Source organism: Rhinopithecus bieti, unplaced genomic scaffold, assembly GCF_001698545.2.
Source record: "Rhinopithecus bieti isolate Rb0 unplaced genomic scaffold, ASM169854v2 scaffold_1467, whole genome shotgun sequence".
In the NCBI taxonomy this organism is placed as follows: domain Eukaryota; kingdom Metazoa; phylum Chordata; class Mammalia; order Primates; family Cercopithecidae; genus Rhinopithecus; species Rhinopithecus bieti.
The window spans coordinates 4,096,991-4,112,586 of NW_016803692.1; the positions used below are offsets into that span (position 1 = coordinate 4,096,991).

General features: G+C 37.6%; 1 protein-coding gene across 4 annotated transcripts in view; it reads left to right on the forward strand.

Annotated features, from left to right (window-relative positions):
• The window catches only part of SYDE2 (synapse defective Rho GTPase homolog 2), a 45,610-nt gene that overhangs the window by 24,255 nt on the left and 5,759 nt on the right, over nt 1-15,596 (forward strand). For all 4 annotated transcript variants that reach the window (XM_017851213.1, XM_017851207.1, XM_017851221.1 and 1 more), the window contains exons 5-6: nt 8,115-8,296; nt 12,728-12,959. In XM_017851213.1, the coding sequence (XP_017706702.1) occupies nt 8,115-8,296; nt 12,728-12,959 (414 nt within the window). The remainder of the gene's footprint in view (nt 1-8,114; nt 8,297-12,727; nt 12,960-15,596) is intronic.

The window sequence follows — 15,596 nt, forward strand, 5'->3', positions numbered from 1 at the left end:
TATTTTCTTCAAGTGTTTAATATGTAACTCTTAGATAATGAAAACTTTGATTCCAAGCATTTTAATGCTAAGATAAAACAAACTGTCACTTTTTTCTTATATATTTTAGCAAATCAGAAATAATGGTCCCTTTTAATTTTTATATAGGAAGAGGCATATTTCTACAAAAAATTGAGATGCCTGAAAAAAAAAATGAAATGTTCTTTCCTTGTTAATGTGTAATTAACAAAATCAGCAAAAGACTCATTTTATGAATCCATGGAAGAGAAAGTTTTATAAATACAAATTTCCAGCAAGTACACTCTATAAATAAAAATAGATTTTGTCTTGGTGAAACTGTCTTATAAATAAAAATTATGTTAAACATGTATAATTTTAAAAGATGAAATGAAGAGTTCCTAGTTTTGGAAATTGGCAGCATATGCAGAAGATATGAACAACAGGTCAATGAATATTGGATTTATAGCATTCTTTCCTAAAATTGAGAGTTTCTGTAATTTATAAATTGGATATTTCTTGGCTCTATTCTTTGTACTATTCCATTTGTGTAAAGCTGTTTTTCAGAAGAATTTAGGGCTATTTTTTTCTTGATAAAAGGCAATGAAATGATTTAAGATTTATCTGCAAAATAATTACATGACACAAGGTTATCATGGCTAAAAATAAAGGTTATTGTTGATTTGAGGAGTTGGCCAGTGACAGTGTTGCTTCATGTGTTTGTTCCTCATGAACTCACATTTCTGAGTAAACTTTGAAATATAATTAGTAGTTCAGTAGGTCTAAAAAATGAGAAATTAATGAAGTGAGTGACAGATTTTGTTCACAGTTTAATGTGTTTTTAGTAGTTGGTTTATCTGGAGCATGGAATGAAATACTCCAGACAAACCAGTTTTAAAAATCAAGTACAAAATTTTAGGTATAAAGTCCATTCATAATTCTTTTTTGTTTGCTTTTTGAGAGAGTCTCACGCTGTAGCCCAAGCTGGAGTGCAGTGGTGCAACCTCCGCCTCTGGGGCTCAAGCAATTCTTGTGCTTCAGCCTCCCGAATAGCTGGGACTACAGGCACACACCACTACACCCAGCTCGTTTTTTGTATTTTAGTAGATACAGGGTTTCACCATGTTGCCCAGGGTGGTCTTGAACTCCTGAATTCAGGAGATCCTCCCATCTCAGCCTCCCAAAGTGCTGGGATTACAGGCATGAGCCACTGCTCCCGGCCTATTCCTAATTCTTTATAGGACTTATTAACAAGGGACAGAAGACTTTTTAAAAGTCAAATATTTATCATTTAGTGATTATTAAAAATAAGTCTTCTGAGGACTACATGTGTCTAGCTACTGTAAAATAGATTTCTTCTCAGTGCTACATAATCAGTATCTAGGTTAAGTGCTTGAAAGTTCATTTGACCATGCCTTTTTCTGATTTTAATCCTACCATAGTCATTTTTATCCTATTTGCCATTCAGGGAAAACTTTATCAGAATATAACTAAATGATCTTGAAAACATTAATATTTTTCTTTTTTGTACATACTATACATTTTCCTACCATACGTATTATATGTTGTCTGACCTCTGGAACATTAACGTACAAATTGTTTCCATTTTCCTTTACCTAGATTGCCTATAGATGTCAAAACTGTGCAAGCACCAAGGAATGCTAAATGTTGAGGAATGGTCATAGACTTAGCAACCCACATATACTGAGATTGTTTATGAGAGCCATTTGGTCTGAGTAACATGTATAGGGTATGACTAAAGTAGATGATAAGGCCAGAAAGAGTAAGTGAGGTAAGGTGCGGGGTAGGTTAGTGGAGTTAAAAAAGTAATTTGTAGCTCTACCTTCAGGAAATGTCAGTGATTCAACATTCAAATCTACCTAATCAACTGTATCTTTACTATCTGTATAAGTTTTATATGTGAGAGAATGATTCTCATGTTTGTATATGTCCATATTCAGTCTTCTGGTTCATAGGTCCTAAATGCTTGTGTATTTATTTAGGCTTATTTTGAAGCCCAGAATATGGTCTTTGGTGGGAAATGTTCCATCTGAGCTCTTGAAAAAAAGAATGTGTATTCTGGTGTTTTTGGACGGACTGTGCTGTAACTATCAATAAAGTCAAGTTAATTAATAATGTCCCAGTCTTCTACATCTTTGTTTTCTTTCTACTCGCTGAGAGTAGTATTGAAATCTTCAACTATAATTGTGGTTTTTCTCTATTTTTTCTTCAAACTGTTTTTGTTTCCACCCCACCTACCCACGGCCACTACTTTGCCTTTGAAGATTACAATTAAGCATGTGTTAGGCCACTTTATATTATGTTACAGCTCACTGATAGTGTATTTTTTTCCAGCTTTTCCCCCACTTTGTTTCATTTTACATTGTTTCTATTGCTGTATCTTCAAGTTATATTAGCCTTGTCTTCTGATATTAATTTTCTTCGTTGCATTTTTAGTTTCAGACAACCTAGTTTTCACTACTGTAAGTTTGATATGGGTTTGTTTTTTCAGTATTTTCCATGTCTCTACTTAATATGTTCAGTCTTTATTCTAGCTTCTTGAACATATGAAATACAGTTATAATAAGTGTTTTCATATCCTTTTCTACTGATTCTATTGTGTATGTATTTTCTGAGTTGGTTTAAATTGATTTGACTCCTCATAGGTTATATTTGCCTCCTCCTTTATATGCCTCGTAATTTTTTACTGGACATCAAATGTAAATTTTACCTTCTTGGGTGCTGGATATTTCTGTATTTCTGTATTTATAGCTGTGGTTTGGTATGCAAGTACGTTACTTGCAAAGAGTTTTTAGTCTTGCTTTTAAGCTTTATTAGGCGGAATGTCAACTGATTTTAAATAAGTCTCTTCTTTGTCTATTTCTTTGATTCTCTACTGAAGCAAAACTCTTCTATATACTGTGTACTTATATTAGTTTTCTATGGCTGCCATAACAAAGTACCACCAACTTGGTGGCTGAAACAACAGAAATGTCTTTTCTTACAGTTCTGGAGGCTGGAAGTTCAGAATCAAAGCATTAGCAGGGCCCTGCTCCCCTTGATCCCTGCAGGGGAATCCTTCCTTGCATCTTCCTAGTTCTGGTGGTTTGCTGGCAACCTTTGACAGCCCTTTCTTTGCCTGTAGATGCATGACTCCAATACTGCATCTTCACGTGGCATTTTCCCTATGTTTCTTCATATCATCTGCTCTCTGTGTCTTTTTTCTGTGTCCCCCATTTTATAAGGACATGTCATATTGGAGTTGGGCCCACCCTAATGACCTCGGTTAACTTGATTACCTCTGCAAAGACTCTTTCCAAATAAGGTCATATTCTGAGGCACTAGGAGTTCAGACTCCAACATGGTTTTTTTTGGTCAGGGGTGGGGGCCACAATTCAACATAGTGCTGTACCCAAATCCCATGAATTACGAAGTTTTCCGCTCTGGCTGCTTGGAACAAGAGTGATTGCCCGCACTATGAAAACTCCTAGAATTGTTCTTTCTAATCTGTTTGGCTGGTTCTTTCTCTAGCCTTGGGGAGTTGCCCCACCTGCGTGTGCTGATTAGTACTCAGATGAACACTTGGGACTCCTTGCTGATTTCCAGAGTCTGTCTCTAGGCAGCCCTCTACTCTCAAGTGCTCTGTCCTGCAAGGTCTAGCAGCTTTAGCCTCCTTGAATTTCTAACTCCCCTTCAACTGTCGAGCTTTACCTGAGTTTTCGTTTCCTTACTGCGATCTGGAAAGTCTCTCCAGGTAGTAAGCTGTGGTTGTTGTGGGCACACTTCATTTGGTTCCCATCTCTCAGGGATCCTTGTCCTTTGCCTGATGTCCAATGTCTTGGAAATAGTTTTGTCAGATATTTTGTCTGGCATTTTCTTTTCTTTTTTTTTTTTTTTGAGACGGAGTCTTGCTCTGTCCCCCAGGCTGGAGTGCAGTGGCGTGATCTCGGCTCACTGCAAGCTCCGCCTCCTGGGTTCACACCATTCTCCTGCCTCAGCCTCCCGAGTAGCTGGAACTACAGGCGCCCGCCACCGCTCCCGGCTAATATTTTTTTGTATTTTTAGTAGAGACGGGGTTTCACTGTGGTCTCGATCTCCTGACCTTGTGATCCGCCCGCCTCGGCCTCCCAAAGTGCTGGGATTACAGGCGTGAGCCACTGCGCCTGGCCTTGTCTGGCATTTTCAGTTGTTGCAGGCAGGAGGGTAAATCTAGTCCATATTGCTGCATCTTGCCTAGAAACACTGGTCTGCCTTTCTACTCTGTATGTGGGTTACTGATTGCAAGGAGAAAATAAAATCGATATTGTTTGGTACCAGTATTAATCCATGTACTTCAAAGTCATTAGAAGGCTCTGAATGGTGCCTAATAATAATTGTATGTTTTCTTATCAGCTCTCTATCTCATTCTCTGGAGTGTCTATTTAATATCGTCTCACTCCTCTCAAACCTCATTTCACCCATGTCACTCTTAGCAGACGACCTTGCCTCCTAACTTCACAGAGAAAACAGAAGCCATCAGATGGGAACTTGCTCTACTTCTTGTGACCCAGCCTATCAATGTGCCTTCTTTGGCATACATTCTTTCCACTTCCTTTCTGTAACAATAGAGAAATGACCTTCCTTACATCTTGGACAAATTCTAATTCCTTCATGTGTTCTCAGAAGTTTCTTTCTTCTTAGGGACTTTGCTCAATCGATTATATTTCCTCTCTCCTGAACCTTGAGAACCTTTTTATTATCTCCTTTACATTAGCATTGAAATGTTTAAGTGTCTCCTGTCTTTAAAGAAAAATCTCCACTTTGATCTTGTTTCTCCCCTGCCCTCCCCTCTCCTCTGTGGTTATCAGCTTTTCTCAAAGCCAGATTTCTTGAACAGGTTGTGTGCATTTCATTGTCTATTTCTTTTTTTTTTTTTTTTTTTTTTAGACGGGGTCTCGCTCTGTCGCCCAGGCTGGAGTGCAGTGGCCGGATCTCAGCTCACTGCAAGCTCCGCCTCCCGGGCTCACGCCATTCTCCTGCCTCAGCCTCCCAAGTAGCTGGGACTACAGGCGCCTGCCACCTCGCCCGGCTAGTTTTTGGTATTTTTTAGTAGAGACGGGGTTTCACCGTGTTAGCCAGGATGGTCTCGATCTCCTGACCTCGTGATCCGCGCGTCTCGGCCTCTGTCTATTTCTTTAATGCCCATTTACTTCCTAACCAACTGCAACCTGACTTCAGTGTCCTTTATTTTCCTGAAACTGTGCTTGCCAAGGTTGCTGACTTCCTTTTCTGGTGGACATTTTTGGGTTCTTAAATTGTCTCTGGATCATTATTTTCTATGCCTGGTTACAAAACCCCATTGCCTAAACATAAGAGGAATTTGTTAAAAATACAGGGACGGGAGCTCTGACCTCTGTGGATTATGATTTAGTAGGGCTGGCACGAGGCTCCAGAATCTAATTTTTTTAAAAAGCCTCAGTTTGCAGCCAATTTTGGAAAACACTGTTCTCTGCAATATTTAACACTATTCTTATCTAACCTAACTGTTGTTTGGGTATCATTAGATATCATAGACTCTTGAAACATTTTTCCTCGACTTCCTTGGCATCACTTTTGCCACTCTCCTCTCGCCCCATCCCCACCTCCTCTCACCATACATACATCTTTTGCCATTCTTCCTTAGTCACCATTGGAAGATCCTCTTTCCTGATGACCCCTGGAAAGTTGATGTTCTTCAGGTTATTTTCTTTCTTTTTTTTTGAGACGGAGTCTTGCTCTGTCGCCCAGGCTGGAGTGCAGTGGCCGGATCTCAGCTCACTGCAAGCTCCGCCTCCCGGGTTTTACGCCATTCTCCTGCCTCAGCCTCCGGAGTAGCTGGGACTACAGGCGCCCGCCACCTCGCCCGGCTAGGTTTTTTTTTTTGTATTTTTAGTAGAGACGGGGTTTCACCGTGTTAGCCAGGATGGTCTCCTCTCCTGACCTCGTGATCCGCCCGTCTCGGCCTCCCAAAGTGCTGGGATTACAGGCTTGAGCCACCGCGCCCGGCCTCTTCAGGTTATTTTCTAAGCCTTCTCTTAATCACTCTGTATGCCTCCCTGATAATCATTCCCAGAATCCAGTTATCTTTAAGTTGATCATTCTTAAATCTGTGTCTAAAGTCATCTCTTTCATCTCCAATTTTTATATCCAGCAGCCTTGAATGTCCCATAGACAGCTTAAGCTCCATATGTTCAAAATGAAACTCTTCTCTTTACCCCCTAAAACATGATTTTTCTCCTGTGTTCTCTATTTGAAGTAATGTCGCTAGTATCCACCTAGATGCTCAAGTTCCAAGCCTAGGAAAGAAACATTCTTATTCCTCTTTTTTCTTCAGAATTGCAAATGCATTTTTTACTTAGCAGTCCTGTTTTAATAATGTATCCTACAGACATACCTGCATATATACAGAGCAATTATGTGCAAGGTTATTAATTGTAGCATGTTTTGGAAAAACAAAGGATAAGAAACAATTCTAGTATCCATCTGTAAGAGACTGAATAGATAAGACTATGGGACATCCTTACATTGAACTACTGTAATGTGACTATAAAAATGATTAAGGAAGCTCTCTATGGCCTGAAAAGATCTCAAGGATATGATGTTAAATGAAAAAGCAAGAAACAAAATAGCATATGCAGGTTTCTTATTTCTAATTTCTTTGGGTTTTGGAATATTTGCATTATACTTACCAGTTAAGCATCCCTAATCCAAAAATCAAAAATCCAGAATGCTCTAATGAGCATTCCTTTGAGCATCATGTTGGCATTTTAAAAGTTTTGGATTTGAGGGCATTTTGGATTTTTAAACTAAGGATACTCAACCCTCAATGAGGGAGACAAATCATATTTATATTTGCATAAACATTAGAAGGATGCATAAGAAACTAATGAATCATGTTATATTAAATATTTAAAACCTGGGGCCAGGCACAGTGGCTCATGCCAAGTACTCTGGGAGAATAAGGTGGGAAGATCACTTGAAGCCAGCAATTCAAGACTAACCTGGGAAGTATAGTGAGACCCTGATCTACAAAAAATAAGAAAATTAGCCAGGTGTGGTGGCAACTACCTGTAGTCCTAGCTACTTAAGAGGCTGAGGTAGGAGGATTGCTTGAGCCTAGGAGTTTGAGGTTACCAGTGTACTCCAGCCTGGGTGATTGAGTGAGACCCTGTAACAATTAAAAAAAAAAAAAAATCAGATGTGAAGCTTCCTATAAAATCAATCATGTTTAAGTTCAAACTAAGCTAGGCTGAGAGCATGTTCTGAATCAATATTGTATATATTTAGGTTTTTGGTGTTAGGAAGATCTCCTGTTTTCCCTTGTGATCACATGCCAGCCTTTAGTTAGTATCTTACGTACCTTGCTTATATATAACAACCACTCTTCTTTCCAGTTTCCTCTACTGTAAGTCGTATCTATTAGTTCGAAACTACATGTGGAATGTTTGCAATTGACTTTCCTCATTTCCATTATACTGACAAGTCTGATGTTTTCTGTTCTTAGCTTTTGGTTTTATTTGTTTGGTTTTAGGAATGATTTTTTCTTCCATATGATAGTGTAGCATTAGAGATTATTCGGCTATCCAGTATATCTGGTTAAGACACTCCTCCACTGTTAAAGAGGAAATGTATTTATTTTCAAGGGTTTTGGACAATTGGTACTCTTTTATTATCAATTTAAAGTCTAGAAACTCAAAATTTGCATAATTGGAATAATTTATAATTAACATAAATATGCCTTGCTTGCTTAATTTCTGTTTCACATGCATTTAGAGAAGCTTTTTATAGGGGGCAGAATCAATAAGGGTATATGTATCAAGAATAGCTTACTTTATGATTAACAAACCTAACATGTATGGTAACTGAAAATTATGTCTGTACATTTTTAGCATGCTTTCAAAACAAGTCAATTACCAAGACAACTTAAAAGAATATAAAATGCTAGTATTTTATTATAATTCTTTTTATGTTATTGCTTTTATTGTTTTCAAAATATTGAAAGTTGGCTATAATACTTAAATTTTAAAAATTGACCATAGTTCTTTATTTCACTCTGCAGTCCAATGACCAACTGTCTGCGGTTTGTTTGTTTTCTAAAGGTGTTCTTAAGGATTATTTAAGAGAACTCCCTTCTCCTCTGATAACAAAGCAACTTTATGAGGCTGTATTAGTTGCAATGGCAAAAAGTCCTTTGAAAATGTCATCAAATGGTTGTGAGAATGACCCAAGTGACTCTAAGTACACTGTTGACCTGCTGGATTGTCTGCCTGAGATTGAGAAGGTAAGCATTACAGGCATACATTTTTCCTGAAAGCCAGTTAATGAACTATATACCTAGCTCCAGAGCTACAGATAATTTTAGATATTTAACATTTGTGGCACTCATGTATTTAAAAGCTCTGCCGTTACTGCCTTTAAACAGCCTAAGTCCGTAAAAGCTTCTTAAACAGAATAAATCTAGAAAACAATTTTATCTTTTCTGTATGTGATTTTAGCCTAAACATAAATAAATACTAAAGTTTTTTGTTAGTTAAAACTTTATTTTTTTGTTAAAATATTATTACAATATTTGTTCATTATAGTAATATTGAAAAGATACAAAAAAGAAGAATGTAAAATTGCAATCATCAATATCCAGAAGCAGCTATAATTAACATTTTGGTGTGTCTCCTTTTAGTATTTTTTTAGATATGATAACTGTTTTGGTGTACATGGCCTAACTTTAAGACAAACAACACCCCCTACTTTGTTTTTTTCCTCCTTATCCTTTCCATGTGCCCCCTCTCCAAAATCTTCAGACCAGCATCCTCAGATATGCCTGTAGGAGAGAGAGAGAAGGATAGGTAGGTCTTCAGAACCAGCCTTAGCCTAACTTTATCTGTTGTTCCTTAGAATATAAGAGAAAATAGGAGAAAGATATGACTGGGCTTGTCTAGATGAGGCCAAATTTGCCTACTTTTTTTTTTTTTTAATCATGTTGGGGCAGAAAGAGGAAGAATTAGTGGGTAGAAACTGTAAGTCCAGTAACTTTATTTGCAAGTTTACTGTGGTCACCTGAATGTCCTATGCTCTGTCCAGTTGAATTAACAATCACTCCTCCTTTGGATTAGGGGAAGGGAACAGCTAAAGAGTGCAGAAGCAGAAGGGTGGGGTGAAGTTTAAGGGGATGGGTGGAAAAAGTAGAGATACTGGTTTCCCAACACTAGGTAAAACAAAAAATATTTTTTTTGAAGATGGAGTCTCACTCTGTCACCCAGGCTGGAGTGCAGTGGTGTGATCTTGGCTCACTGCAACCTCCACCTTTACAGGTTCAAGCGATTCTCCTACCTCAGCCTCCTGAGTAGCTGGGACTACAGGTGGGCACCACCATGCCCGACTTATTTTTGTATTTTTAGTAGAGACGGGGTTTCACCATATTGGCCAGGCTGGTCTTGAACTCCTGACCTTAGGTGATCTGCCCGCCTTGGCTTCTCAAAATGCTGGGATTACAGGCATAAGCCACCATGCCCAGCACTAGGTAAAATTATAAGTGCCACTTCTAAGTGAAGAAATGAGTGTTAGAGAATTTAAATCACTTGCCGAAAGTTACATAGTTTTTGTGAATATTATAGTCTATCACATGAATTCAAATCTTTCTGACCCTAAGGCACATGCTATTACCATCCTTTCTGAAAAGACTAAGTAAGCCTGGGCTGTATGGTGAAACCTTGTCTCTACAAAAATTACAAAAATTAGCCGGGCACAGTGGTATGTGCCTATGGTCCCAGCTACTTGGGAGGCTGAGGTGGAAGGATGGCTTGAGCTCAGGGAGGGCTACAGTGAGCCGAGATCATGCCACTACACTCCAGCCTGGGCAATGGAGCCAGACCTTGTCTCAATCAATCAATCAGTCAATCAGTCAATAACTGTGTGATATACCATTGAGTGGATTTGAGAACATGCTTTATCAGCATTCTCTTTTATACATTTAGATTTTGAGTGATTTGTAAATATTTGTACACAGATTTATTTTTAGTTTAGAATTATTTAGAATAGAATCTCAGAAGTGGAATTGCTTATTTAAGTAATATGAACATTTTAAGGCTCTTACATGTTTTCATACTAATTTTCTTTCTTCGTCTTTTTTTGTTTGTTTCTGTTTTTTTGTTTTTGAGACAGGGTCTCACTTTGTCTCTCAGGCTGGAGTGCGGTGGTGCAAACGTAGCTCACTGCAGCCTCAACCTTCCCTGCTCATGTGATCCTCTTAACCTCAGCCCCCCAAGTAGCTGGGACTACGGGCATGTGCCGTCACCCTCAAATAATTTTTTTTGTATGTTTTGTAGAGACTGGGTTTCATCATGTTGCCCAGGCTAGTCTCGAACTCTTGAGCTCAAACAATCCACCTGCCTTGACCTCCCAAAGTGCTGGGATTATAGGCATGAGCCACCACGCCTAGCCAGACTAATTTTCAAAAGGAACATGACAATTACATTTTTTGGTCCATCTTATTTAGTAGACAAAAAAAATTTGCATTCCTTTGCTTGCTACTGAGATTGAACGTATATTTAACCAGGTGTAGTGTGTTGTTTGTGTCTGTGTGTGTGTATGATCACAATTATTGCTGGAAATACCCTTAAGAGGCCAATGTATATGGAGTTCTGTTAGGAAATAATTATGAATTAAAAAAAGAAATATTCATATATTTAACTTGTTTTGATTTAAAATGCCATATTCTTCTCTAGCTTTCATTCTGTCTTCATTCCTTCCCTTCACAGCCAAACATTGAAAGGCTGTTTATTCCGGCTGTTATCGCTTCTTCACCACTCATTTTACTACTCAGCACATTGTAATATGGCTTCCTACCTCATCTCTCTGGATTTGTTCTTGCCACAGCTACTAAATGACCTTCTGACCAGCAAATCCATTTGTCACTTTTGGCTCCAGAAATAATGTTATTTTGATTTTTCTTTAAATAAGATTTTTTACCAGCTTAGACAACAAAGTAAGACCCTGTCTCTACAAAAAAAAAAAAAAAAATGTTTTTTTTTGAGACGGAGTCTTGCTCTGTCGCCCAGGCTGCAGTGCAGTGCAGTGGCATAATCTTGGCTCACTGAAACTTCTGCCTCCCAGAACAAGCGATCCTCCTGCCTCAGCTTCCTGAGTAGCTGGGATTACAGGCATGTGCCACCACACCCAGCTATTTTTTTTGTATTTTCAGTAGAGTTGGGGTTTCATCTTGTTGACCAGGCTGGTCTCGAACTTCTGACCTCAGATGATTCACCCGCCTCGGCCTTCCAAAGTGCTGGGATTACAGGCGTGAGCCACATGCCTGGCCTACAAAAATTTTTTAAAAATTAGTGGGTATGGTGTAGCATGCCTGTAGCCTGAGCTACTTGGGAGGCTGAGGTGGGAAGATTGCTTGAGCCGGGAAGGTCAGTGCTGCAGTGAGCTGTGATCATGCCACTGTACTCCAGCCTGGGCAACAGAGTGAGACCCCGTCTCAAAAAAAAAAAAAAAAAAGTAAAGTTTTTAATTGGCATCAATGTCTTCAATACAATTTTGAAGAAAAAATTATTTATTTTGTTAAATGATTGATCATATGCCACTACATCAAAAAACATCATTTCTTTCCATAATTGTTGAAACATAAATAACCAGTCTACTCTTTTGAGCCAAACAACCCTATAGTTCTTTAAAATTAAAAAATATTTTCAGCAATTTTTTCTTCATTTCAACTGTACTATTCTCTTCTTAAGTTATTAACTTATTTATATATATTATATATATTTAATATAATATATATTAAATATTTTATATAATAATTATTATATTAATTTAATAATAAATATATTTTAAATATATATAGTTAATAATAATTATATAATAGTATATCTTTTAATATATATTAAGTTAAGAAGCGTATTGCGCCTTTTAAAATGTCTTTCATAATCCAAATCATTATAGAACCTGGCCATGTTCTGGAATGGTTAGCTTCCTAGATTTAAGCATGATAGTGATTACAAGTTACAACTACAGGACTTACCTGTACTTAAAAATGAACATTCTTACCCTAATCCCCTTTTCATCAGAGCCTTTGCTGTTGCCATGTTAGAAGAAAAAGAGTTACTGGATGCATTTTCCCAGGGATTCCAGCTGAAATCTGGAGTGCATTCATAAGTAATTTTATAAAGAATGTATATTTTAACCATTTAGTGGATTAAATTGTGTTGTTGGAACATAATTTTTTTTTTTTTTTTTTTGACAGAGTCTCATTGAGCCACCCAGGCTGGAGTGCAAGGGTGTAGTCTTGGCTCACTGCAACCACCATCTCCTGGGTTCAAGTGATTCTCCCATCTCAGCCTCCCGAGTAGCTGGGATCATAGGCAACCACCATCATGCCCGGCTAATTTTTGTATTTTCATAGAGATGGGGTTTCACCATGTTGGCCAGGCTGGTCTTGAACTTCTGACCTCAGGTGATCCTCCTGCCTCAGCCCACCAAAGTGCTGGGATTACAGGCATGAGCCACTGCACCCGGCTGGAACATAATTTAGGCCTCATATAATTTTCTATTAGAAACTATGTTCTAGGTTCCAAACATCCAATTTATAAGCAAATCTTTGAAAAAAATCTTCTTAAAAGTGACAAGATGCTCATCTGTATTTTCTGCTATAAATTGTGTCCTTGAATTTGCCCCTTTAGGACTGTATTAATTGAAATTTAATTTAATTCAGGCAACCCTAAAGATGTTGTTGGATCATTTGAAATTGGTGGCTTCCTATCATGAAGTGAATAAGATGACGTGCCAGAATTTGGCTGTGTGCTTTGGACCAGTGTTACTAAGTCAGAGGCAAGAGCCTTCATCACATAACAACAGAGTCTTTACTGATTCAGAAGAACTTGCAAGTGCTTTGGATTTTAAAAAACACATTGAAGTTCTTCATTACTTACTCCAACTCTGGCCAGGTAAATGATTCTCTGGAAATATTTTTCACTTTCAATGATAGGGTATTTGAATTAACTAATCATTAAATATGCTCATATGTGATTGAAGAAACTCTTCTAGATTTTGCTTTTTCAGAATGTGATTTGATACCTGCCCTTTAGATATTTTTTCATTTAAATGTTTTCTGCCTTTGCTGATGACATTGTAGGCATGTAGATTAATGTGTACATTTTAGATTTGGTCAGATCTAGATTTAAATCCTGGTTGTGCCACTTATTAGCAATCTGACCTTGGGCTGGTTTCTTAACATCTCAGAGCCTTGTATCATCTTTTGTCATATGGATTTAATAATATGTTTATAGATTTTATATTAGGATTTTTAAAAATTGTGTGTGTAATGTGCTCAGCATAGCTCTTGACACATAATAGAGACTCAATAAACACTAATTTATTTACTCTTCTCATTTTTAGTTCAACTGATATAAAGCAGAATTCATTTTTCTCCTTAAATCAGTTCTTCTTTACGTCTTTAACTGCATTCATGGTCATTAGTCAAATTATCTCAGCTTGAATTGGGAATTATCTTTGACCTTTCCATCTTATCCAATCCTTATTCCAATCAATAACTAAAGACTGATAGTTGTTTTCCTAATTAGCTCTGATATAGTTTCATAGCTAAAAGAAATATGTATTTAATTAGACATTCTGTAAAGGACCCTGCATTTATATTCCAAAATTTTCTTAGCTTTTAGTAACCCCTGCTACTCTCGCCCCACACTGCATGGGACCAAGTGTGAAGTACTTTGGTGCTTGGTGTAGAGCACACTAGTAACCATGCCTGGCCCTGGGGTCAGGCTTGGGTTCAGATCTGGGTGGTGACACTTACCGGCAGGGTGGGCTATGGCAAAAACTTTAACCTCTTCAACTCCCATTTTGCTTCTCTCTAAATAATGCCTGCCTCAGGGTTGTTGTAAAGATTGAGATAAAGCGTCTAAGGCAATGAGCAAAATGTTTAGCACAAAGTGAGCACTCAGTCAATGTCTTCGGTTACTCTTTTGTTAAATTTATATAGACAGAAAGATTAAAGTACAAGGGAATGCTTGATTTCATCATTTAAAGTGAATTAAAAATTAAGTTAATAAAAATTTTCCAGCATTTTGGGAGGCCGAAGCAGGTGGATCACAAGGTCAGGAGTTTGAGACCAGCCTGGCCAACATAGTGAAACCCTGCCTCCACTAAAAATACAAAAAAATGAGCTGGGCATGGTGGCGGGCACCTGTAGTCCCAGCTACTTGGGAGGCTGAGGCAAGAGAATCGCTTGAACCGGGGAGGCAGAGGTTCCAGTGAGCCGAGATCACAACACTGTACTCTAGCCTGGGTGACAGACAGAGTGAGACTCCGTCACAAAAAAAAAAAAAAAAAAAAAAAAAAAAAATCAATGTTAAAATTTGGAAAGTTAAAGCTTTTACTTTATTTTAAATGCAGGCTTAAAAATTATTCTAATTTATGTTTTAACTGAATTAGAATGTTATTTTAACTATTTTAAAACCCTGAATCAAGATTATCTGGGTAATTGAACTGATTTCAGCATTTGATGCCCAAAGTAAGGGATCTTTCAGAGTGTCAACTGTGTCTCCTTTTTCTAGAACAGCTTTAATTCTAATAAACACCAAGAATTTGGGAGAAAGCCATCTTGTCATTACCACAAATGAAAACTTGCTTTCCTGGAGATACCATTAAGTTTACTGTCAGTGTCTGAGTTCATTATTATTATTAATTATTCTGTGCTAGAGGTTAAGGTCATTATATTATTTTATAATAGTAGCCACCTTAGTTTTGGGTTTGGGAGAAAAGAACTTAATGTATATCTTGTGTTATAGAAAAAGCAGGTTCGGATTTCAAATTCACTGTATTCTAAAGACAACCTTAAACAGCTGTTCCTAGTGTGTATAGCACCTTATTCCAAAGATTTGTGTTGTTGGTTTTAAAATAACTGCTCCTTTTCTATAGCCTGTTATTTTCTTTAGTTGTAGTTCCTCAGACAAAGAACAGGGCAGAAAGATGAGAAGAAACAAAAGTTTTACCCTGTCAATCACCTGCTGTTGAATTCAAGAAAAGGCAGAAATCAAGTAGATGAGGTGCACTTACTGGGCCTGAGAAAGTTGATGGTGACATAGAGAATGTGGCAAAGACTAGTAGGCCATAGCATATTAACTCAGCGAATGTCTATCCTATCTCCATGCATTCAATAGAAGGTTTTAGCTTTCCTTGCTATGCATATCTTATTTTTCCATTTGGAAATTCTCCAACTCCAGAGTTAAAAGAGTTACCCCTTCCTTTTATTTTCTAAACTTTTGTTTTGTTTCATGTTATTTTTTGTTTATTAATTTTGGGCAAGAAGATAATTTGCTTTGAGATTTATATTTGAAAAGTCCTATCTTCAAAGTAGTTAGTTAGAACTTTAGCATATCAGCATTAGAAGGTAAAAATCATCCTGCCAATAGTCTTTTAGATTGTCTTCTACTGAACTCTCAGGTTCTCTGGAAGCAGCTTAGAAGCCAGATCAGCAAGGGGGGTGGGGGAACAAAATGGAAACACACTTCCCCGTTGACCAGAACAGCCTTTTTTTTTTTTTTTTTTTTTTTTTTTTTTTTTTT